Consider the following 26,922-nt stretch of genomic DNA (forward strand, 5'->3'; position numbering starts at 1 on the left):
TCCTTTTCTCATTTCATCCTGTTTGCTTAATGTGTTTGCTTCTTATTGCTTCTCTTTTGTTCTTCATCTTGTTTCTCTCTCCTCCCTTCCCTCATCCTCCTGTTTTTCTCTTGCTGCCTCACACACCATTATCACCCTTTGTTTCTCTCATGTCCTCTCAATTCCTCTCCCTCTTTCCTTTGTCCATCCTCTCATCTGTCTTTATTCATCTGTCCCATCCCATCCTCCTCTAGATCCTCTTCTTCTCCCACTGTCAGTGCCAGGCTCTGTCTAAATTTAGATGGGTAAAACCCTCGTAGGATGCCTAGTCTTAATCAAAGAGCTGCACCGACCTTCACAACACTGCAATTCCCAGTTGGAAACAATAACCGAACTTGGGAATAGCTACAGCCCATCTTGTCTCAATATCTGGTTGCCGTCTGCGGTTTCTAGTTTGTCTTCTTTCTGTGTCCTTGGAGGAAGTTTGAGGAGGATGGAAAGTTGGAGATGAAAGACGGATGGAAACACTGAATCTGTCCTTATTCATTCATGTATGAGCTTGCATTTGTTTGAGAAACGTAATGTGGGAAGAGGGAGAGTAAAAGTTGTCATTTCCTTCCGAGGTATTTCATGCCTTTCATGTAAGAATATGTATGACATCAACACTGTCACAAACTCATCCCCGTTGGTGTTGGTGGGTGTCAACATTTTGGTATCCATGCACATGTGATGCTAGAAAACGTCCTTGTAAGATTTATGAGTCATCCACGCTGCTGTTTACAGAGCTCATCACAGCAGACAGACAGAAACGCACACAGGCTTGTCAGATTTATTTGAAAGCTTGCTGCAGGGTAGATTGTTATATAAAAATACACCTGTCTAGTTAGTGTTAGTTACAAGACAAGGCTGCAAGAGAAGAGTGTAGCATCCCCGCTAATTTAGACCCTGTGGATTCCCTCTATAAACAATATGCGATGTGTTGTTACTGGTGAGAAGTCTTCTCTGATGAAGACAGTTCTAACTATGGCTGTATATTACCATTTTTGTCATTATCAATTAATCTATTCATCAATTTTAGCCATGCTAGCAGCGTGGCTTTACAAAGGGCAATGTTAGCCTGTCAGTAGGTCGATCGATCCAGTTGGAAAAGGTCTCAACTATTTGATGGATTAAAATGACATTAAGTACAGGAATTCATTATCCCTATATGGTAAACTAAATGGTAAATCTGGTGAATATTTCCTGCTAAACATCAGCATGTTAGCTTTGTCATCGTGAGCATGTTCGCCTGTTGATGTTAGCATTTTGCTCAAAGCAACACTGTGCCTAAGTATAATAATAACTAAATGACTAATCAAATTAATTATGAACTTTAGTACTATTTAACTCCTAAACAGCAGTGACAGAGGGAGCACACTGTATAACTGGTATGACATTTATGCTTTTCCCATCCCTCTGTATTATTATGTATAAAGTAGTCTGGCCTAGCTGGTATACAGTGCAGGGATAAAACCTGACTCCCATTTTGCTATCTCTGCTATCTATTTTGCAGGGGCACTGTGGCTGCATCCAGGGCTTAGCGGGACAATTGTGATTGGTTTAAAGAAATACAAATAAGACTGTGTTCTTTTTCCTATCACATTAAAAAAAAAGAAGCCCAGTAGCCAGACCATACTCCAGTGCTGACACAGCACTGTGGAGATAGATCTGGCAATGCAAGATTAGATATAAAGTGATCCAGTTACCTGGGACGGTAAACAAAGGCTCAATGTGTATCTGAAATGCATTTGTTTCTGGGTGTTGAAGTCAGAGCTGCCAACGTTGCCTTGTGTAAGTAAAGCCAGGAAGTCACTTAATGACTTGATGGCCTTCCAGGGAATTGCTATAAGACGTGTCAGTATTAAATGAATGGAGATGGTCACTTAGCAGTAGTGAGTTAAAGTAACATATCTGCTTTAACAGAGAGGTTTTTCCAAATGACTAAAAAAGGGGTTTAGTTCTGCATAGTAGCTATAAGAAACACACTGCACAATTGCTTTTGAGGGGGCAGTAAACGCTTTAAGTGTGCCTGTTGTGATTTGTTGATAACGTCGGTGATGACTGGCTCTGAAGTGGCTGAGGCTGACCGACTGTCTGACTGAGTGGGTTTTCAGCTTTTCATATCTGGCGGCCATCTCTCTGGCTCTCAGTGCCTGGTCTCTCTGGTTTCACTGATAGAGCCATCAAGCTGGAGAAACTCCCATCTCAAGTCCCCCCAGCAGGGACGGATGTTGATAGTGCACATACATACACATACAAATGCACTTGCATCTGTGCTGTGTCCATCATCATGTCTGAATTTCTGTCAAGTTGGGAATGTAACTCAATAACGTCAGCAAACTTAGCACTGGCATCTCTGTATGTGTTTCTTTTTTTTTCGTTGGCTTCCATCCATATGTGTTTGTTTCCTTCTCTTCTTACAGAACTTAAAATCATCTCTTTAGTTAATATTTCTTTCATCTTGTGAGTCAATATTGCCCAAATATTTGCCCTGTCAAAACATTTTTGCTGCCTTTTTATGTTTGTGTATATGCCACTGAAATGTCTATGCGCTCGATGGTGTTTTAAGCCCCCACCGTCGACTTCAAGGCACCTAACCCTAACCCTTGCCTAACCCTAGTGCCTTCCATGTAGTGCTGCCTGGAAGATGATGTTGGGGGCTTAAAATACCAAACATCTGTCTATGCAGGTGTGTCTTTTTCTCTAGAGTGTAAGCTTCATATTGTTAAGGACTGAAACCTACAGCTCCTTCCTTATTTACCTTGACTTTTCTTCTGTGACATACCCTCATTCTTCTTCTACCATCTTCCTCCTGTCTCCCTCTTTCTTTCTGTGCTTGGAGAGAGGTGGCTTGTCTGTTGCATGGCTTAACATGCAGGCTGTGATTTTCTCCGAAGCCCGAATTTAGCATAAACCCTGCTGTTAAGCTAGTCGACGACGTTCATAAGAGCAGGGGGGGGGTCACCCAGGAATGTTATAGCACTTGGTGAACTGAGGAGTTTACATCAGAGTGGAGGATGGTTGAAAACTTGCCGTGTGTGTGTGTGTGCGTGCGTGCGTGCGTGTGTGCGTGCGTGCGTGCGTGCGTGTGTGTGCGTGCGCGATATATAGCTCCAGTGATGTTGTTTTTTTTCTCAAATCCCAACATGTTGATTGTTTATCAACACTTGTATAACCACTTAAAGCAAAGCACTACTGGATATTAAACTCTAATAATAGCTGCTTTTCTTGAACTATAGCCCTCGGAAGGGCCTTTAGTGTAGGTATTTTCCTCTCGAGTCCGTGTTTAAGTGAGTACCTGGGAATATACAACAATAATAAGAACACCATGACAGGACAGATTTAGCAGTTGTTCCGTTGCAAGTGGCAACGTTGTTAAGATTTGGGTGAGGACTATATCCCAGGTGTTTTTAAGGACGAAATGATGGTACTTAAAGAATAAACACCACTTGCCAATTCTTTAAATTGGCCTGTGCTGTGCCTCAGCGTTTGAACAGAGGTGTAATTGGAACTAAATAAGATGTTCAGGCAGCACAGAGTCTTGGGAAAAACAGTTGCGCTTCACTGACTCGCACAATAATCATGCAGAAAGTCCCTGTTTTTTCAGTCGAGTGTTTTTAAGTAATTTAATTAACAGGTTTAGGATATGTGCACATTCTACTGCCAAGCATGCCTATACATATGCACACCATGTTATACAATCATCAAAACACAAAGTACACATTCAAACACTGCCACTCTGTTAAGTCTGCCTCATGAAATGTCTGCTCAGGCCACCCAACCATTTCTGACATGCCTTGGTAAACCCTTGTCCCATTACTATGCATTATGCATAGGCCTGTCTCTTAAGTCCCACAAATGTAAAAGCTTCCCTTGAAATAGAAGACGTTACACTGGTGACTTGTCACAGTGACGATATAACTACGTAGAAACATTTAGTTCCACGTGACATTTCCAAATCTAATTATTTGTGGGTATTTTTTAGCAGTGTTGTCAAGCCATTATGTGCAATTCAAACCAGGCACTTCACAGTACTGTATAACAGATGTATCTCAGTTACTTATTTTCTAATTTAGTGGTAGAAATCATATTGCAGCAAACAGTAATTAATATGAATTCTTAAAAAACTAACAATTGGTTCTTATCTTTGTCTTACAGAAAGAATGGCTCTGCCTCAACTGTCAGACCCAAAGAGCCATGTCTGGCCAGCTGGGAGACATGCGAACTCCAGCCATGGCTTCCCCAAAGAAGCAACCAGCTGCTCCTGCACCCTCTTTCACCCCTGCCCCTGCTGCTCTAGATAGCAAACCTGTAGTAGAAGCAGCAGACCTAACCCCACCAGCTCCTGATACCAAGGTAGTGCCCGAAACCATTGCCACACCTGAGGGTGGATTAATTTCCTCTGATCATGATCCCCCTCTTTCTGTCCCTGCCCCTCCTCCTGATAGCACCCCTCAGGAAACACCACAGTCACAAGAACAAAAACAACCACTGCCAGCTGAACCGGTGACTGAGCCTGTAATTCACCATGAACAACCAGCTCCAATTTCCGAGAGTGTTGCTGAGAGTGTCCCTGCATTCCCAGCAGTTGAGCAAAAGCTGAACAGCTCTGAGAAAATAGCAGAGAACCATCCTCACTCTGACACAGTGCTATCTAATGTTGAGCAACAAGCACAGAGTGCCCCTGTCAGTAGTATCCCAGCAGGTCTACAACAGAGTAGCTCTGAGAATGCGACAGGGGACCTTTCACCCTCTGTGGAAAGTGAGACGCAAAATCTATTGACTAATATAGGTTTAGACAAGACAACTGTCCCTGCTGAGGTAGAAACAGAGCCAAATCCCAAGATTACTAAGAGTGAGACTGCAGCTTCCCTGACAGATTATGAGAAAGTGGAGCCCGTTCCAGAAAATCTTCCGGAAGTGACAAGTAATTCAGTTGAGCCAAAACCTGCCTTGATCACAGAAGCAGTCTCACAGGAAGTTCCTGTTCAGCTTGATTCAAAGCCAGATTCCTCAGCTCCAAATGTAAAAGAGGAGGAAATATCAGAGGTAGGTTTACCTAAGCCAATTGAGGAACCCCAGATAGATGGAGCTGCTCCAGCAGGTCAAACACCATCAGATACAATAGACACAGCTTTTAACGTGGAGCAAACTGACATAACTACAAAACCAGAGTCCGACAGTGTAGCACCTGATGTCAAGAATAAAGTTACGACAGAAATAAAGGTAGAACCAGAACCTATAATAGAGAAGCCAGTATTTGGAACAACTGCTCCTCCTGCAGTTGGGGTTGCAGAAAATGTAGCACCTATTGACAATGTCGAAGTCCCTAAATCTGACGAGACCCAGCAAGAATTAAAACCAGAGCCAGCAAAATGTGTAGAATCTGAAAGTTCCTTAATAGTGTCAGATAACAAACATCCTGTATTACCTTCAGAGGAGGAAAGTCAGGCTAATAAAGTAGGAAATGAACCAATAGGTAAAGAGGAGGAGCCTACTCCACTTGAACCAGCAGATAAGTCAGTTCATGTTGCTCCAGTTGAAGGAGAAACCAAAGCTCTAGAGGAAGAAAAAGAGGAGAACACTGTTGAGAATAACGTTTTTGAAAAAGTTGTTATTGAAGGGGCAGCTAAGCAGAAAATACCCGGTGAGCTATCAGTTGAGATGGAAACAGTGAAGGACGCTGCTGAAGAAGAACGTAATGAGGAAAAAGCTGTTGAAAAAGAAACCATTGAGGAGAGAGCTGTTGAGAAGGAATTGATTGGGAATAAAACATTTAATGCCAAAGCCTTTGAAGAGGAGGGAGTTCAAATGAATGCAGCTATTACAGAGACGATTATTGAAGTAAAAGCTGACGAAGGGAAATCTTTTGAAGAAGAGGCAACTAAACAGAAAACAATTGAGAAGGCAAATGATCAGAAATCTGTAGAGGAGAAAGTTGCTAAAGCTGAATCAAGTCCAGCACCCTCCGCTACAGACACAGAGAATGTTTGTCTTGCAATAGACAAAAAAGAATCAGAAACAGCAAGAGAGCCAACTCCAACTGTCGCTGACGAAATCCCAAAAGAAGAGATACCGATACATAAAGAGATAGAACCAGAATCAAAGTATGAGCCATCTACTGCTGAGAGAAGCCTTGTTGAGACAGCATCATTGCCAGAGGAGTCGGAGGAAAAAGAAAAACCTATTGTCGACGCAGAGAGTTTAGCACACAAAGAAGAAAAACAGATACCTATAGACACAATGTTAAAAGTAGATAATAAATCTGCGGTTACCTCTGTTTCCCCAACTCCTGATTCTAAAGAGCACGAAAAGGTTAATGTAAAGGAATCAATGCAAAGTGTAGAGATGGTGTCATCCTCAGCTGTCATTAGTGAGACACAAGTCAGAGATGAAGCCTGTGAGGAGAAACTCTTTCAGGATGGGACAGAAGCCGGTTCACAAAATACAAACAGTATTGCTGAAAATCAACATGAAGTAGAGAGGGAGACAGCTCTGACAGGCAGTGATGAGAAACCGCTCGAGAAAGTTGCAGAGCAAATGCTGTTAATCAAAGAGAAGGAAGGAAAACTTGACAAAAAAGAGGTTGAGTCACAACCTGTTGCTGGCAATATCCAGGATCTTATGTCAGTATCAGAAACAAGCACAGTCTGTGACAAAGATGGCACTGCAGAGTTTGATGTAGGAAAGAATACAATTTTAAAGAAGGATGAAGTATCAGATACAGCTTTTGAAAATGGAGGTGTGTCTGTATCAGTAGCTCCAGTCCCTGTAGTAGAACCTGAAATCCCAGTGTCTGTAGTTAGTGAGCAGGACAAAGGCCCAAAGGAGGAGAACACTTACATGGAGGAGAAAAAGGAGACACTGGAAAAGTCCAGTGGTGATGATACAGTCGCTGAGGTGACCATTGTATTTAGCATGAGTAGCGGTAGATTATATGATATCTTTGTACATCAATATGTTTATTTGTGCTATATTAAACAAATGTATTTAGGTACATGTCAATGTCAGTTATATGGAAATGGCTATATTAAACATTGTCTCATAATTTCAACACTGCATTATGCAGTAGAAGGTTTTGATTGCAGACTGTATGTATCAAATACCTGAAGAGGAGAACATGTCAACTTACCTAGAAAGCATTTCAAAATGCCTCAAATTGTAATTCCATGCTTTGTAAATGCTTAGTTCTTAAATTAAGTAGTCTCAGAAATTGAGAATATTATACTAAACTGGCCATGTCTTGCTGGCATTTCTTTTTGTATTTTATGTATTGAAAAAAACATGTTGTTTTATAACTAATTAAGGAAGTCCTAAAAAGCACATTCTCATCTCCATAAAGACGCCTATCCATGATCCGCGGTAAGACCACGAGGTAGTGTGCAGAGCAGAGAGGCAAAGCGAAGCGCAGGAATGTTCTGGAATTAGTTGTGCCTTGAAAGGTCAGAGGCAACTAGGTCAAAGTTGAAGTAATTAGAAGTTTGAGCCTAGTGAGGCGGCACCGCTCTCCCCATTGGAAAACAACGAAACGACCAGCACAGAGCAATTTTACCACGGATCATGTGTAGGCGGCTTTAGAATTTATTTTTGGTTCACATGTAACCAGCTAAAAAAATCATAGTTTAGATATTACATTTTTTTATTGCAATATCTGAGGGGTGAAAATAATTGTCTTATTTCAATCTAACAGGTGAAAACAGTGGAGACCTTGAAGGAGCCTGGAGAGAAAGAAATGGCTGCCAAGGACAGCAGTCCCACCAGCCCATCAGACCTAGCCAAGCTGGAAAGCACAGTCCTTCCCATTCTTGAGGCCAAGGCAAGCACGCAACCAAAGGATAATGAGGAGAAACTAACAGACACTCTAAAGACCAGACGTAAATTAGAGGTGCTTCCTCTCTCACCTGACTCACCCAGCTCAGAAGATGACAGAGAACTTTCTGAGAAGAATACCAAATGTACCACAAAGAAAAAACTCCTTGTGCCCATGGATGTCAGGGCAGATTCCCTGGATGATAGCAGTGAAAGCTTTGGAAAGGAAAGCCCAATGTCTGGGGATGATGAGGAATTTATCCGAAAACAGATAATTGAAATGAGTGAGAATGAGGATGCTTCCCCGTCTGATGAGGAAAACCTAATCCGGCGCAAGATCAGAGAGAATGAGAAGAAACAAATGCAACAGAAGACAGCAGAGGTTGTTGAGAGGAGTACATCAGGAAAAGCCAGACGACTTACTAAAAAAAGCACTATAAGTCCAGATGATGAAGAAGATAAGCAACTCCGTGGCTCATTGGATAAACCTGATATAAACAAAGAGGAGGGACAAGAACCAAAAGAAGAGGAGCATCAGAGTGGTACTGGAGTTCGCAAATTCCGAACTATGGAGCTGAATTCAACCAGCAGCCCTATGCGTATACCTACTGATGATGGAGAGCCTGAAATGGAAAGCCTTACAGACTCTCCAGATGACCGGTCAAGAGGTGAGGGGTCATCCAGTCTACATGCATCCAGCTTTACTCCTGGGACATCCCCAACATCTATCTCATCCCTGGATGAAGACAGTGACAGTAGTAGTCCCAGCCATATCCGTTCTGGTGAGGGTAAACAACACAGGAAAGCCAAACACAGACAACCTGGTCAAACACTGCCAACGATTGAAGACTCTTCTGAGGAAGAAGAGTTACGGGAAGAAGAGGAGCTGCTCAGGGAGCAAGAAAAACAAAAGGGTTCTGGCAAAAAATCCAAGAAAGACAAAGAAGAGATTCGAGCTCAGAGAAGGCGAGAGCGTCCAAAAACACCACCAAGCAACCTTTCCCCCATTGAAGATGCCTCACCAACTGAGGAACTGAGGCAAGAGATTGAGATGGAGGAAATCAGACGATCATCCTGCTCGGATTTCTCCCCCAGTATTGAATCCGATTCTGAAGGATTTGAAATCCATCCTGCAAAGATCGCAGCAGTTCAGAAAACCTATCAACTGCCTGTATCAGTATCTCTTCACTCTCCAACAGATGATCAAAATACTGATAAACCGCAGAAAAAATCTCTGAAGTCTGCTGATGAGGCTTATGAGGAAATAATGCTGAGGGCTAAGTCTCCAACACTTGACAAAGGCGAGATTCAACTGGAAAAAGAGTCCCTTTATGGAGGCATGCTTATTGAAGACTATGCTTATGGATCTCTTATTGACAATTCAACAGATAATCTGGGGGAGCCAGAGAAGATTGTTGTTCCTGTCCAGCCCAAAACGCTCAGATCGCCAGATGAAGTTTATGAAGATATGATAAAGAAGAGGAAGGAGTTCATGCAGCTGGAGCAGGAATATCAAAATATTCAGCCAAAAAAGGAAAGCACTAACCCAGAAATTGTGTTGCAACCTGCTGAGAATATCTTCCCTAAACACAGCATAGTAACATTAGGCAAAGATGGAAAGCCATTGTTGGATGCTGAAACTGCATATGAAGAGCTAATTAAAAGAGTGCTGACTCCTGGAACAAGTCCAACTCAGCAGGAGCCAGAAGCAGAAGCCAATGCATCTAGAAGGGCACTCCACCCCATTCCAGACTTAAAGGTGACGCAGTGCTCTTCAGGAGAGTTGTCTTCTGATGATGAGAGTATGATGAAAAAGGAAGCAGATACAACTGCAGTGTCAGACACAACATCACCTATGGAAACTGAGCCTGTGACAGTGTTTTCCGAGTCCCCTCCAACATCCACATCAGATCAGCAACCTCACACCACAATTGCAGAATCACAGGCTGAAATTATTGACTTATCTAGTGCACTCCCAAGAACATCAGCCCCCGTAATTGTAAGTGTTTCACCCTTGCCCACAGTCCCCCAGTACACACCCACTATTCCCAGCGTAGTTTCAACTGCTCCACCTATACCCCCCAAGCCAAGTGTCCTGCGTCGGGCTAATTCTCAGGAAAAAGCAGAAGTACCTGTTGCACCACCACTGCCTCCTCCCACCCCACCAAAACCTACTGTTTTTCCCAGGAAAGCTCCAGTTCCACTTCCACCTCAGGCTTCAGCAACTCCAATCAGGCCCGAGATAGTGGCTACGACTGCAGCCCAAGTACCACCTACAAGACAAACGGTTACCCCAATGTACAAGCCTCATGTTCCCCCTCCTGTTGCACCAAAGCCATCCATTAATGCAGGGATTGGGGAGAGCCACCGACCAGGACATGGTGTCAAACCACCAATTGCACCAAAGCCTGGCTCACAGCCTTCTTCACCTGCCCATGCCTCACATCTACCAAGACCCACTGTACTTCCCACTGATCCTACGGACATAGCCCTGAATCTGAGCCCTTCCTCTGAGAGCAAGCTGTTTCAACCTGCACCAAAGTCCCCTTCTTCTCCAAGATATGCTAGCAATCATCGTGACACATATGTAGTCATCACACTGCCATCTCAGCCCAGCTCTCCAGTAGACAGTGTCTTAACTCAAGCTCCCTCTAGCCCTGGCCCAGTATCTCCTTCACGCCAACCTCAGCCCCAAAGTTATTACCAACCACAGCCGCAACCTCAATCTTATCCACAGCACCATCCACAACCAATCCCTCATCAAACAACGAGGGTGCCTCTGGCATACACACGAGTCACAGAATCCATTGAAAGTCAAGAGATTTGTGGCCCAGAAAAACATGTATCTAGTTCATGTCACACAATTGAGGCTGTATCTGCCTCGGCACAGCCACCTATGGTTATGCCTAACCTGATCTCTCAAGTGGTCACCACTGAAGTCCAAAGGACCACTGTCTCCGTTGTTCATGAAAGAACACCACCACCAGTGCCAGCTCCAAGGGCAAATGGTGTCCCATTCTCGATGGAGAAACCTAAGCCCCAATGGCCAGCACAGAATGGACAGGCCGTCCAACCTTCTGAGGTAGTAGATCTTAGGACAATGAAGGTGAACCCAGGATCAACCATGGAAGGTGTGGATCTGTCTGCTGGCCCAGACTCAAGACGTCAGTCCTTTGCAACTGATGTCATTCGTCAGAACAGCGCAGTGCAGTCACCTGTGGTCAACCTCAGTGCTGAATCATCCACTGTTTCTATAGTGACTGATAGTATCACCATTGTGACCTGTGCTGCCACAATCCAGCAATGTGACAATGTAGACACCTCTCAAGTATCTTCAGTGCCCCTTCAGCTAACAAAAAACAAAGCATTTGAGCCGGTTTCTCAAATTATATATCGGCCAATTGATTCTCAGCTTCCCATTCATGCTGGTACAGAGACCCCTATTAACCTCTCAGTTGGATCAAGCACAGGTGGAGGAACTTTCCAGACCATCCCTGTCACTGTTGCACCCACTTTTATTGCAAGTTGTGTTGCCAATGGATTAATGACGGGTACAACCACAGTGGCAGGAGCTGTTGACCTTAGCACAACTAAATCATTCAACACTATGGTATCAGTGGATGCTGCTTCTGCAGAAGTGGTCACAGCTGTAATCACAGATGATGATGGCAAACCAGTGGATCTGACTGCAGGAAAAAGAGCTGTATGCTGTGATGTTGTATACAAGCTCCCATTTTCAGGAATCTGCACTACTCAGCAACCTACCACACCCCTGCCTGAAGATCGTTTTGGATATCGGGATGACCATTACCAGTATGACCGATCACCTTACGGCATGAGAGGGTTTGGTGGAATTAAACCATCAATGTCAGACACTAATCTAGCAGAAGCTGGCCTGTTCTTTTACAAGAGTAAGAACAGCTATAATTTCAGTGGTACCACAGAGGGTGCAGTAGATCTTACCTCAGCAAAGATTTCTAATGCAGGTCAGTGCAGTGACATTGCAGACCTGTCACTTAAATGTCACTTTGAACTGCCTCGACTCATTCATGGCTAATGCGACATTTTTTGGTTTATTTTTGCTTTTGTTTTTGTTTTGCATGAACAATTTTTTTTTTCCTTTTACCATAATATTTTTGCATGTGCCTGCATGCTGTTACTGTACATCTTGTTTATACTTGTTGCGCTTTGGACATTGGAGTTTTTTTTCCCTTTCCACCTTCTTCCTTTTTCATTATTTGGAAAAGGCTTGGCTTGCTTCAACATTGAATAAGTCTGCATTATTTGCACTCAACTGATATTTTTGACTTTTGACAGGTGAAGCTGTTGACTACTCCAAGAAAGGGACTTACGCAGGAATGACAATTCCACCCTATTCCCAAGCCAGAGTTACAAGTGCTGTCGGTACACTCTTTGGTACAAGCAGCGTCTTGAGGTCATCAAATGGGGTGGTCTATTCCTCTGTTGCAGCACCAATCCCATCTACATATGCCATTACTACCCAACCTGGGTCCATCTTTAGTACAACATACAACACTCTGTCAGGTATGCATACCAGCGACACCATGCCTTCCCTGTCCAACCTCCAGAACTTGCCACTTACACGTTCCCACAGTTTCCTGTCTACCATCTCCACTACTGCAACAGAAGAACAAGGAGATGCCCCACTCAATCTGGAGATCTCTAGAGGGGGTAGTACTGCTGCTGTTGCCACAGCAACAAGCTCTTTATCCCTTGACACCTACACTGATGCATCCCTGGAGGCCATAGCTGCTTCACTTGAGGCTCTGTCTTCACCTTTGGTTCCTGGGGATGGCCAATATCAGGCAGAGCGTGAGAGGCTAGAGATGGAGAAACTCAAGCAACAGCACCTGGCTGAGGAATTAGAGTGGGAGCGCCAGGAGATTCAACGCTTCCGAGAGCATGAACAGCTCTTGGTGCAGAAGGAACTAGAGGAGCTGCAGGCCATGAAGCAGCAGATTCTGAACCAACAAGAAGAGGAAAGACAGGCTCACCTTATGATGCAGAAAGAAACCTATGCCCAGCAACAGCAGCAACTTGAGCAGATTCAGAGACTCCAAGAGCAACTGCGCATGCAACTGGAAGAGCAAAAGCTTCGTCAGATGTACCCAGTTGGGGACATACCAGGGCATGGCGTGCAGGAGGCACTTGTCTTAGGACCTGATGGCACAGTCCTGTCTCGAAAGATCACAGATAGTGGATGCCAGACAGATGAAGAGGATGAGACAGTCAGCAAAGCCTACACAGCAGGGAGAAAAAAGAGAAGTACTAAAAAGAGTGTTGACAGTTGTGTGCAGACTGATGATGAGGATCAAGAGGAATGGGAGGCTCAGACCAGAAACCGACAAAGCCGGCCACGCACTGCCAGGGGTGATAGGGGTGGGCATTCAGAGATGTCTCTTAAAGCCCATACTGAGATTTCTATACAAACAGATACAGAGGGGAACATTAGAATGGACACCAGGATGGAGCTGTCTGATTCTGAAAGGACCTCACCAAAGAAAAGACCTATCCCCTTAGAAATAGGCCAGTCTCCGAACCTGAAAGTTGATTCCTCTACGCTTCAAGCCCCTCCTAAATCTCCCAACGTGCTTTATTCCCCCATATCCCCCTGTATATCCCCTAGCAAATCCCTTGAATTTGTGTCCTATGACAAATCACTGGGTGATACAAGCCCACAAAAGCTAAGAGCAAGTACCGATCTATCAAAACCCTCTATAGCAAGTCCCAGAGGACCAAAAGCCATGCAGAGATCCATGTCTGACCCTAAGCCCTTGAGTCCAACAGGAGACGAAAGGGCAACATCTGGCACCCAGTATGGTGAAAGCTATACTGTGAGTACTATACGTATCACTTTAACATACATACATTGTCACATAAATATAAGGACAATACCTAAAAAAAGAACATAGGAGCTGGCTAAACACAAAAGTAGGTTTATTTTAACTGTTTAAACTGTTCTTTTGGTTTATAATGTGCAAAACTAATTGAGATGTTTCTGTAGAGGTATTTCCAGCTTGAGCCGATATCTTCATAAAATACCATGGTAGCAGCTCCAATGATGGCAGTTTTGTTCTGCTTTATGTAAAACTAACTATATGTCAAGCGTTTTGCATCATAACAAAACTATCCTTTTTGACATGATGGCTCAGTCATTAGCTATCCTCCTCCACAAAATACTGAGCTGTCAGAGATCCATTGAGGCTTATTGTAAATAAATTACCTCTTTTGAAATTAAACTTAAGCATGTGCAATTTAGTGAGTAGTGAGTAATATTCATGGACAGTAGTACATGTCTTACTGGAAGGCACAAAAGGTGAACAAAAGATGTGTTTTCTAATAACCTTTCATACACTCAAATACACCTCAAATGTTCATATCCTAATTTATAGTCATGACTTTATATTAACAGTATAGTGAGAGCAGAATTGATGCCCTTTTGTATTTTCCTAATTTGATAATGTAACTCAAATCTTGCAAAATTGATCAATTATCTCACGTTAATTGTATCTGAGTAATTTTTTTCAAATATTAAAGGGGTTCAGAAAGCAGTTTGAATTCCTACAGTCCTAATCAGTTTTTTGTTTACTTGTCCTACAGGGGAAAGGCTCGGGTGGCACACCAACAGGCACTCAAAAGAAAGTGAAGAGGACTCTCCCCAATCCACCGTCAGAGGAAGAGACAACAACAAGTGGCCAGACAGCTTACAGCACTGGTTCGGCCCGTCGAAGAATGTGCCGCAATTCCAACATGGCACGTGCCAAGATCTTACAAGACATTGATCGTGAGCTAGATCTGGTGGAGCGTGAGTCATCTAAGCTGCGCAAAAGACAAGCAGAGTTAGATGAAGAGGAAAAAGAGATTGATGCCAAGCTTAGGTATTTGGAGATGGGCATTAATCGTAGAAAGGATGTGCTACTGAATGAGAGAGAAAAGAGGGAAAGGGCATATTTACAGAGTGTTGCCGAGGACAGAGACTACATGTCAGACAGTGAGGTTAGTAATATCCGAGAGACGAGAGGTGGGCGTGGAAGTGGAGAAGATGAGGAGATTGAAGGTCATGGTCTTGAACGTCCCAGGACAGCTCCTCAGTCAGAATTGGATGACTTTGTCCCACCTCAAACCAAGCATGAGTATGGAAAATACTCCCAGTACCAATACAATCAAAACCAATACCAGCAGTCTCTCTACCAGACTCCCCAGTCCTACCAATCTCATTCCCTCTACTCCTCTGTTCCCTCGCTCACTAGCGCCCAGCAGCAAAGTTACCACCAGATGCTCCTGTTGCAGCAGAAAGCTGCCAGACAAGCAGCTCTCCTCTCAGAGCTTGATGCAACTAAATATGAAGTTATTAGCCGCCAGCCTGATCCCACATCATCAGCTTACCTGGGAGTCACGTATGACAAATATGGCAACCACCTTGACCTCAGAGCCTTGGAGGTGGGAAGTATAGCACAAAGCCCCATGTCAGCTGTCTCTGATTCCTATTACACAGATGTAGATCACCATACACCTCGGAGTTACATGTTGCTGGAAGATGCTGCAGAACTGGCTAAGGGCTCCACAGGTCTGTCTTCATCTTACAGTCTGGCTGAGAGGGAGCTGGCCAAGGCAGAAAAGCTGCTGCGTAGGAGTGCTGCAGATCTGGGGTCTACTGACTATTTGGGATCCACCTCGAGACTCCATACTTTTGGAAAGACCCCTGATGAAGAGGATACAATGGAGGAACCCTACGAACTAAAACTCCTGAAGCAGCAGCTCAAGCAAGAGTTTAGGAGAAGTACGGGTGGGACAGAAAACTTAGAACAACTGACAGGCCTCTCCCAGCACTACTATACCCCAAGCACTAGCATATCTAGTTACTCCCAAAGAAACTATCCAAAGTCAGACAAGTACAGCATCAGTCGACTTACTCTAGAGAAGCAGGCGGCTAAAAATCTTCCAGCATCCATGCTGTACCAAAAACATAAGGCTCCATTGTTAGATCCTAAGATCTCTTCCAAGTATTCCTCTATGACAGATAACAGAGGTTTGGAGACAGACTATACCAGCTATCTTGGGACTACCAGTGCATCGGTAAGATCCAGCCGGCTCTCGCAAGATGAGATTACCTTCGGCCTTCGTAAGAATATTGCTGAGCAACAAAAATACCTGGGATCCACCTTGGGTGCCAACTTGGCTGGGTCGCTAAACTTGGGCCAGAGCTTAGGTTTGGACTCTGCCTATCCTAGTGGTAGTCGCTCAAGACCCTCATCCAGGCCGACATCTTGCTATGGCCTGGACTTGTCTATCAAAAGAGATCCTTCCAGCTCTTCACTGAGACTGAAAGGGGACGGTGAAACATCTGTAGATGTACCAAGCTATCAAACCCCATCTGGTCGCACCAAACCCACCAGCCTCCCCATTGTGCAAAGTGGCCGTGGCCGAATACCCATAGTGGCCCAGAACTCCGAGGAAGAGAGTCCATTGAGCCCTGTTGGGCAGCCTATGGGCATGGCCCGTGCATCAGCAGGACCTCTGCCACCCATTTCAGCTGATTCAAGGGATCAGTTTGGTTCCTGCCTGTCCTTGCAGGACTCCCAGCAGCCGCAACATATCAGGGAAGAGCCAACCAGGGGTAGGGGTTATGTGCTGCTGGATGACCTGCAGGGCACCATGTCAGATAGTGAAGGTAAAAAACAGACTTGTCACATTGTCACTCTTTTCCTACTTAATGTTTCATCCTTGAGAATGTCTGGTTAAGGGTTGTCTCGCTTGCATTAAGTTCTATTTTGTAATATTTAGCTGTTGTGTGTTTATTGAAAGTCTGCATGTGTCTAACCTTAACTTTAGTGAATGTATCCTCTTTTTGTTTTCTGTTGTCTATACTTTTGGTCAATCGGTTGAGAGCTGGTGTGCATGCATGCCTTTGTACATTTTGCTCTATGCCTCTTAGGGTGTGCTTGAATGTATCTTCATGCATGCACTGTGTTTCTGTCAGCATTCCAAATATTGTGTAACATATTTCCATATTAGTTCACTGCATGACACAATCTAACTTTCTGTTCAACTCATTCGTATTAATGGGTTCGTATGTTATCATACAAAAATGTATGCACAACAATATGTATGATATCCTACAAAATTACGGCGAGAGCCGGCCGGTCAGGTGACGACCTGTCACATGACAGTTAAATTTAGCTGTCTTTACTGTTAAATTTAGCAGAAAAAATGTTACTGTGAGCCAGCTACAGAGCACTGTGACGCCCCGGTCCTTTTAGAGGTCGTTGCAGTTAAGTTTAGCCGAGAGAAGGTGATTGTCATGCAAGTTTAGGCCCCAAAAAGACTAGTTAAGATTAGAAAAAAGGTTGTGTTTTGTTAAAATACTGGTCCCCTTATGTTGTACAAACCGGGACACGAATACCCGTTTCCTGGGTGAAATCTCTGTGTTATGACCCATCCTCCCCAGCCACCTCCCTATGCGGCATTTTGCGCTCTTATACATCAACAGCCATTGTGCTGCATACAGTAATAAATATGTGGAACACATACAAACTCCAGTGCATCACTTTTCGTAACTATACGTACGAATGGTTCATGAAAACAGCCTTTTCTGGTACAGCTACATTGTGGCAGTCTGCATTTTATTTAAAGTGTAATCTGAGCTTTTTCTACACTTAACTTTCATAGTCTTTCAAATCCTGCTTGTTAAGCATACAAGGCTTAAGCCACAATACAGAATCATCCTTCAAAACTGATTTTGAAAGCTTTTTCCCCCCACAAATAATACACTGCAAAAGTGCCTCCCCTCCTTGCAAATTTTACATAAATGATACAGTATTCTGTCAGTTGAATCAATCAGTTCTTTTACAATTACTTTTCAAAATAAGAGAATATTTTAATAACACAGCTAATGGTCCATGAATTCTATTTTGAATTCTAATAGTTAATGTGTAATGTGGATAGTGGATAATGGTGTATTTCATCATCACATTTATGTGTATAAATATTTTTGTGGATTAATATATGATATCAAACTATAGGCAAGATCAAAACATTATGACATTCCAAGAAAATAGATTAAAGCAGGACACTGTCGTATTTTTGCAAATGCATGATATTTGGTTGCAACACTTATGTGTGTAATAAATATGAAACTTTACCATGCATGTCTTGTCGTGATGATTGCTTGCATGTACTGTATTGTAATACATCAGTGACTTTGTGTTGCATGGAATACATTTATTTAACCTTCTGTGTTTTTATGCTGCACTTTCTAAAGGTCTTACTGCCTTTTCTGTATATTTTATTTTAAAACAGTAAACAATCTGATACAAAGCAATTATGTAAGATAGACTATTTAAATGATCATTTGCTGGGCAAAAATTCACTTTCATTTATTTTTCTCTACACTTACTGAAAGCAAACATTATTCTGAACTGCCATCACTAAGAGGACCCAGTTTTTTGTAAAATGTGCTGCACAGTGTCTTATTCCAACAGGAAAGAAATTGCTTAAAATTATTGTTTTAAGCAAGAACATAACGTTTGGGTAAATCTCAGTTTATTGCTGTTTTGCTTGGTAAAAGCCATAAACAATCAATTAATTTTATAAGCAATATAAGATTATATTGATGCATACTCTTCCAGTCATGACTACAACCATCACAATAATTCATGTGTATTATGGAGAACTTGTGCAGCAATGACTTGGTTTGGATTCCAAACTGAGGACAGTGTTTTCTCGAAGAGGGATGCAAAATGTGAGAGTTTTAGTGGGTTCCGTTGCTTGTCTTTCTGGTTTAAACCTTTAAATATCCCAGTTCTGAGTTCAGTTGTCTTTAATGCAGCATAACTACTTGTTAATGAATTCATATGGATCCCATCATTTCGCAATGTAAACCCATTTGCCTTGATTCCAGCACTAAGTGATTCCCTGATGGCTTTGAACAGAGACGATGCAACCAATGGTAGAGTATTAGTTCAGTTCTCTAGTTATCCATTAGCTATTAAGACATTAACCTGCACCACAAAATGATGACCAAAATGTTGGGGAGGTTTTAGACACTTTACTGAATACCACTTTACTTTGCAACTTTAAACAAATTTTAATGATTTTACATTGCAAACATATAGTTATACTGTACTGATACACTTTTAACAATTGGAGTTAAAAATAATGTGAAATATGTACATACCCAACATTTACATTCATGAATAATTACCATACTATAGGTTTAGATTATGCTACTATACATACTGTACTAATACTGTTTTTATTAACTCTCAAACTGCATTTTTTTCTGCTCATTTAACAATACCTGTGAACACTGTTGTCTTGCTTGGCATCCTTTCCTCTTTTCACAAGAAAGTGAAATAATCAAATCCTTCTCTCGTCCTTGTTTTATTCACATTTTTATCCCAACCACAAACTAGTATAGCCTTTGATGAATTGAATTTTGCTAAATGGCATGCAATCACCTTTATATGAACTGATGAAGCCCATCGTATATTGTCAGAAGAAAATTCATCATTCGTCATTTGGTTCTGAAGTAGTGCTTGTTTTTATATCTGAAGCCTACCACCTTAGACGAGAGGAGACAGACTGGTTTGACAAACCTAGAGACGGACGGTCAGAAAATGGACAAGAGAAGAGACAGGTGAAACAGGAAAAATACACACACACAATACACACCTATCGTCACATGAAGACACTGTAGTAAAGTTCTGTTCTGTTCTGTGTACTCTATACCAAGTCCAAGCAGTAATGAAATGCATGCTCTCACAATCAATCACCTGGATATTTAGACGCGGTATGCACGCTCACATGTTAACTGCAGGCACTTAAATGCAGCATATACTGTATGTCCATGTTGTAAAGCTTCTATACTTAACAGTTTCCCATTTACCTTGCACATACATGACATCTCACCAATATGTATGGGCCACAGGGAAAAGGCCCGTACTACCCCTTCCCTCACCTCAGGGTCAAACTACAGAGGGATCCCAAAGACCGCAGTGTCTCAGGTAAGTTACCACAAATATATTTCATTTAATAATAACAACAGCAGCATGCTAAGAGCAGTAATACAAGTGAATGTGTTATTGACTGTGATGCATGCATTATATATTTATTGACCCCATTGCTTACTGACTGCATCAAATATGCATGTTTCCAGCATACATATGTTTTTTCCTTTATTGAATTGGACTAATTATAAAATAGATTCAAATTTTTTCAAAAAAGATAATGACAAATCAAATGTACACAATATGGATCATAACATCCCATTAGCTTTACAGACCATGACTAGTGTGTGTCCTATTTACCTGATATTCATGCCAGATCTCAACAAAGTGGCGAGTCAATTTCCCTGCCATTACGTTCCATCACACCATTTCTCCAGGCTCAAAGCAAGCAGACATTTCATTTCCTGGCTTCCCTTTTGATTTGGCTCTTTTCCACGCCCATCAGTCATTGCCATGCTCAAAATGGCGTATCCCTCACACTCAGGATTATCTTACACAATTAACATTCAGCCCACAAAGGAAGCATTTTGTTTACGAGGACCCAGTGCTGAACTGAGTCATTTTGCCTCAGTTATTTTGTTATTTCTTCCATAACCATGTTAAATACTGTTAAATGAAGGAGGCTCTGCTTCTGTGTAGGTAATGTATGACCTGTGGAGGGACATGATAGATCCATATGTGATTTGTGGATAATCAGTAGTGGGGTTGGCATGTATGCTGTTGTCTATTGTTCTACAAAGGCAGAGATACAATAACTACAGAAGTGGTTAAATTGAGAAAAATCATTAAATAACTGAGTAACAGAAAGGTTGTAATGCCTTCATTTTTATGTCTGTTTAGGCTGACCAAGTATAGTTGCCATATAGCCAACATAATACCTAAATACCAACCAAGTTTTTTTTAAAGAAAATAAACCTTTTTTTTATTATTTACAGTCCATAGTAATAGGATTGAATGTAGATTACTAGTTACTGTATTATGGCTTTGGAGGGCAGTATATTTGTGTCCTTCATTTATACCTTCTTTCTGTGTTGGTGAGTCTGCATGGGTGTGTGGACACAAAGAGTCGATGTTAAATGCCAATGAGACTATAGACTAATTAATAATGCTACTCACCAGTCTTTGTATTTGGTCCTAAACAGGAAATGGTCTGGGTATCCGTGTCGTTGGAGGAAAAGAGGTCCCAAGCAGCAATGGAGACATTGGAGCCTATGTTGCCAAAGTCCTACCTGGAGGAGCTGCAGAACAAACAGGAAAGATTCTTGAAGGTATGCTCTTCTACCAAATTAACCTTCCTCTTGTGCAAAAAAAATCTACTTAATTTGTAGGTAAAAAGAATATAAATCAGAAAGGATATTCCGAAGGTGTAATTTTTATTGGGAATATTCTTATTTGCTTAGAGTGAGATACGAGGATTGATACCACTGTAAATATGAAGCTACTTGCTGCCAGCAGCCGGTTAGTTTAGCTTAGCACAGTGTGTAAACAGTGGAAAGCTAGCCTGGCTCTGTTCACTACCTGCCAGCACTTCTAAAGCTCACTGATTAACATGGAATATCTCCTTTGTTTTTAAACAAAGTTTAAAAACATCACATTTGGATTTTACAAGGGGTTATGTGCCAGACTATTTCCTTTCTACTTCTATTTCATATACAGTAGCTTGCTACAGTTAGCAGTTTCACTAAGTCACCAAGTAACCATTGTGCACTAACCCACATATGTGGGTCATATATATATATATATATATATATAACATGTGATTTCACCCTTACACACATATCACTGACACCATCTCAGGATAAATTGATGTGTGGTATATTACCAGGAACACATTTCATGAGCTGATATTGATTTCCATTGCGGCGTCTGGGAACAGTTAACCCTGTCACCCTCCCAGTCCATCTGTCTGCTCAGAGTCCCCTTTATTGTTGTGTTGAGCCACATTGAGGGTGTCGGACAATTGTTGAAGATGTACCCTGCGCCTATTTGAAGCTGCCACACTGGTGATCTATGGATGGGGAGTTAGGGAGAGAGAGAAATACTGCACGGTTTGGACCTGCTTAGTGTGCTATCCATCTGTCTGCGCTCTGTGGATGTGTGTGTGTAGGAGCGTGGGCAATTCCTTTCGCACTTTCTGTTCTTGTTTGTGTCTCCTTCCGTTTCCTTTTTTATACTATTACATTGCTTGTTTGTCATGATTTTCTCTCTCCACTTTTTTTAGACAGTCTAAAAAGTTTTCAGTGGAAAGTGCTTAATGAAAAAACATAAATAAAACAAATACAGTTGGGAGCAATAGTGGAAATATTGGAGCTTTTTACAACATAGTGGGAGTTACAAGATCCCCAATGTAGCTTGATGAGAGTCTACACCCATGCTAGCAACTCTCTGATTTTAGCTAAATGCTAAAATCAGCATGATAAAAATGCTTACAATGACAGTACTAACATGCTGATGTTTAGCAGATATTATGTGCATCTTCTTAGTCGAGCATGTTAGCATATTAACATGTGTCATTTGCTAATTAGCACTAAACACAAAGTACACCTGAGTCTGACGGAATGTTATTACTATAGTTTGTCCGCAGGTCTTACAAATTATTGACTTTGATCAAATTGCTGACATGATGGTGCTAGATGAACAGTCTGATGATCCCCAAACTTATTAGAATTTCTTCTCTTGGGACCTTGTATAACTGTAGCATGTTTCACAGCAATCTGTATCAACCTGTTCAACATTGCCATCCCTAGAGCCACACTGCTAGCGTGTCTAAAAATCAATACAGAACAAATATTTTAAAAATGAATAAGTTAATTTGTTCTTTATCACTTAAAGAGTATTAATCACTTCAGGTCAAATTTTAAATAAAATCAATACCAAGAGCCTTCTATTTTCTGTATACACGTTATTTGGTACACATTTTTTTTGAAATCATGAAACAAGATCCTTCATTTTTCATTTTCTAGCTTTAATTGAAGTCCAAAGGCAGAGGATTCAGCAAGCTGCCTAATTTCCCAAACTCTTAATTGACCTGAGATTGTATGTTATGGTATTTTTATGCTGCATTCACGTGCTCCTTGGATGGCCCCATTTGCCGAGTTGGGAAGTCGCTCTTCCGACTTCAGGCTGTTCATGAGCTTTAAGTCATAATGTGGAAAAAAACATGGACACTACAAATATGTGTTGTATTTTATTGCTCAGAGCATTTAAACAACACGTCATCGCTTTAATATAATTCATTATTTCCATTTTGAAGCTTTATATTAGTGATTTTGTCCAGGACTTCTTACTGCACCAGTAACATTACATTCCCTAAAACCACTAAAATATTGCTTTACCTGACTTGTTATCAGGGTTAATGCTATTTTCTAGTCTCTCTTACGTCACTCTACATGGACCTTGCAACAATCACAACACATACATTACATGGTTACCCAATACCATATTACAAATTACACAAAAAATGTACAGTATATGCAATAGGTGAATTAATAAATAATAATACAAATTCTTACAATTAACCCAACATTTACTTTCGCTTTGCTACCTTTCAGTGTCACAGAGGGACTCTTAGTGTACACATACATGCTTGTTTCTTTGAAGTTTCTTTGAATGTGTGCAAACTGCAACACACATGCTAACAATTGTGTGACCAATTTGATGAATAATATGGTGAAACTACAGTAGCTTCCCTGTCACTCACACATGCAGCTCGAGAGTATCGTCGCAAAAGGACCCTCCTGATGAGCTGTTTCAATCCGTGTAAGTCCTGCCAGGGTGCAGGGTGTGTTTTTGGCAGATGCAGTGGGTTTGCTGTGCTGTGTGGATTCATATGAGCTTTTACTGCTGTATTAAATACAAATGAATGGTCAGTTCCCACTATGAGACATTGTCATTGCTTGATTTTGTGTTCTTTCCTGGCCATAATACATCATGTTTGAAATGTTGTCCTGCAAATTATAGTTTCATAGCTAAAATAACACGAATCCATTTCCAAGTTGATTTAAAACCAGTTCTGTGCCTGAGTGCGTCATGAGCAGCTTTGTCACACAGCTGCTGTTTAGGCTGTCACCAGCTTTTATCGCTCCAGTTTTGGCTTGCAGTCTGATGCACATGTTGTTTGAGTGCAAGATTCAAAGCTTGTTTTTTCACCGTGAATTTAATCAAAGGATGGATGTTAGACCCTGATCTGGTCACTCATTTGAGTCAACATGAATTTATTTTTTAGAAAGAATTGATCTCTTTAACATTTAAAGAACTACTCACTTAAATGCTTTGATTTGGTTTGGGTTTGAGGTAAAATGTTTTTATCTACAAGCATTCTTTAAGTATAACTGTATTTTTGATTGTTTTCTTGTGTGTGCAAATGTGTTATTGTGTAAAGGAATGCAAGTCCTGGAGTGGAATGGTGTTCTTTTGACGGGGAAAACCTATGAAGAGGTACAAGGGCTCGTCGGGCAGCCGTGCAATGAAGCAGAAGTGTGTGTCAGACTGTAAGTATAACCTTTGTCACTTTCTATCTTTCTCTCCTGCGTTCTATTTTTAGAACGCCGTACTCATCCTTCTGTTATTTCTATTCCTTTATTTTCTTTCTCGTACTCTAATCATGACTTCGATACATCATCTTTTTTACATTGCCCTGATGAAATAATCCACCTTCATATAAATATTATAAAATAATAGCTAACTCTGCCCGCACTGATTAAGTTAATAACTAATCAGTCCTATTTTCTTTATCTTGATCTACTATATAATGTTCAGTTTTCCTTTGACCTATTTGTTTCTCTTTTCTATTTGAGTTTTAATTTTCAGAATCAAATGTCACATTATATTCTCATCTTTCAGTGATCTCAACATGCTGGCTGACTCTGACGGTTCTGACCACCTGGATTTTCAAGAGCCCGGCAAAGGTGAGCTACAGTATTGCTAGAACTCACACCCCAACATGCGATCGCTGCTTTCCACGTTGCTTTCCCCACCAATGGCCCTGCCTTCACAGTATTTCCCAATTAACTTTTGTCTCTTGCCATTTTAAGACTCTCTTGTCATATTGCTTTCATCTTCAATTCTCTCTTTTCTCAAGTTCAGCCGTGCATTACTTGTGGCCTACTTCCTTATTTCTGTCTGCATCACACTGGGAACATTAGATTGTTCTCAAAAGAGCTACCACAGTGTAAAGCCTCGATTTCCAACTTCAAGTTGTCTATTTGTGATTAATGTTGCCCTCTTCCTGTGCTTTTTCATAATTATGCTTTTATGTGTCTGGTGTGACCAAGGGCGTAAGTTTGGGTAAGACATTTGGAGGGTTGAGATCTCCACTTTTGAGCAAAATTGAAATTTTGAACATATCAAACACTTCATTTTCTGCATTCTGGTGAATTGTTCTGCCACAATTTGTGCCTTTTTCTGCATCAAGTTATGGTGCAAATGTCTTTATTTATGTAAAGGAAATTATAATAGTTTTTTGGGAGGGTTGCACTGGACAGTTTTGTTTTATTAAGTTATGCCTATGGGTGTGACCCCTTCTAGGTGACAGACCACCCAGGTCTCCAGGTGTTGACCCCAAACAGCTGGCGGCTGAGCTGCAGAAGGTGTCCCAGCAGCAGGCTCCCCCCTCCACCTCTTCCTCCGGTCTGCCCCCCACAACCTCGGCGACCTCCAGCCCCGCTCAGCCAGGATCACCCTCCGTCAGCAAGAAACGCCACAGCAGCAAGGCCAGTGTGGGGAGGGTTTATTTGTCACGTTCAGCTTAGAATCATTTTTAAGAGTTGATAGTGTTGGTCACGCATTACAGAACATCTCTGAAGAGCAATGTTATGATAGATTGCTGGACAAAATGCTTTCTGCATCATGTTTTCCCAGTTTGAAATTACAATTTAGGAAACATTTTGTTTACACCAAGTTTATTAAAAGCTACATTACTGTACATACATCTATAACATTAGGTAGCTCATCAATATAACATTTAGCAAAGACTTGTCAGTATTGAATACAATGTAAGAGTTAACTACTTGTAACTTATCTAAAATGAATATTAAAACAGATGCATCAATTTCGAAGAACTTAACTTGTTTAGCCTCAAGCACTGCATAAAGCACAGCGCAGTACAGTATGTACTGTACGGTATGTGCAGTACACCCACCAGTAATCACAAAGTATCCACCAACAGATTTCTGCTAGCGGTATCTAAGCATGTTGCTTTTATTTCTAACAGACTGCAGAGGGAATGAAGACCCAGTCCCACCCCATCTCTGGAGAGATAGAGGTCTGTGAAATAAAAAGGATGAACTCTGTAATGTTTAAGTTTAGATGTAAGAGTATATAATGTGATCACTGTGTCTTTCAGCATTTCCAAAAGCATTACATGTAAATAAGTATAAAAAAATTACAAAGTGAATCCTGTATTTTATGTTCTTAAAACTATTTTTATTTTCTGCTATTGTTTTTTTACATTGTTTCTCGCACCGAATGCATTTGAATCCATTGTAATTCATTCAATGTGCTTGTTTTTGCAGCTTCAAATCCACTACGACAAGCAGCTTGGCAACTTGATCGTTCATGTCCTGAAGGCCAGAAACCTTGCCCCGCGGGACAACAATGGCTACTCTGACCCGTTTGTTAAAGTGTATCTCCTACCAGGGAGAGGGTGAGTCAAAGGCTTGGAACCTGCAAGCACACCTTAAGTAGTTCAGAAGGGGACCAAGGTCAGTTAAGGATAAATGATACAAAATGAGAAAAATGTTTTAGCTGTACCGATTTTGTTGATTTAGAGTGATGAGATGTTTAAGATGTTGTTTTTATTGCACTGCCTTTTTTATCAGCCACTTTTAGAGAATGAATTTGAGAGATATACCTACTTAGATATCCCCATTGACATCCAGGCTTCAAAGGCAGCTACTTTGTTAAGCTCAAACCTAATTTCCTTTCATTTTAAAATCGATTTACAATTGATTTTGGCTTACCATGACATCTTTCAATGTGCAGCACATTACCTTTCTTTGGTATCAAGTCCATAGCACCTATACACTGCACATCAAGTCCATCAGATGTGTTTTAGAATGTAGTTCCA

At 41.5% G+C, this 26,922-nt stretch overlaps 1 protein-coding gene across 1 annotated transcript in view; it reads left to right on the top strand.

The window, feature by feature from the left end:
- The window catches only part of pcloa (piccolo presynaptic cytomatrix protein a), a 54,711-nt gene that overhangs the window by 16,640 nt on the left and 11,149 nt on the right, over nucleotides 1-26,922 (top strand). The window contains exons 5-17 of the mRNA XM_078242644.1: nucleotides 4,177-4,374; nucleotides 7,709-11,813; nucleotides 12,145-13,682; nucleotides 14,449-16,519; nucleotides 18,749-18,796; nucleotides 19,404-19,486; nucleotides 19,778-19,853; nucleotides 20,999-21,124; nucleotides 24,238-24,346; nucleotides 24,699-24,763; nucleotides 25,383-25,567; nucleotides 26,068-26,118; nucleotides 26,369-26,499. Of these exons, the coding sequence (XP_078098770.1) occupies nucleotides 4,177-4,374; nucleotides 7,709-11,813; nucleotides 12,145-13,682; nucleotides 14,449-16,519; nucleotides 18,749-18,796; nucleotides 19,404-19,486; nucleotides 19,778-19,853; nucleotides 20,999-21,124; nucleotides 24,238-24,346; nucleotides 24,699-24,763; nucleotides 25,383-25,567; nucleotides 26,068-26,118; nucleotides 26,369-26,499 (8,786 nt within the window). The remainder of the gene's footprint in view (nucleotides 1-4,176; nucleotides 4,375-7,708; nucleotides 11,814-12,144; nucleotides 13,683-14,448; nucleotides 16,520-18,748; nucleotides 18,797-19,403; nucleotides 19,487-19,777; nucleotides 19,854-20,998; nucleotides 21,125-24,237; nucleotides 24,347-24,698; nucleotides 24,764-25,382; nucleotides 25,568-26,067; nucleotides 26,119-26,368; nucleotides 26,500-26,922) is intronic.

Source organism: Sander vitreus, chromosome 23, assembly GCF_031162955.1.
Source record: "Sander vitreus isolate 19-12246 chromosome 23, sanVit1, whole genome shotgun sequence".
NCBI lineage: Eukaryota > Metazoa > Chordata > Actinopteri > Perciformes > Percidae > Sander > Sander vitreus.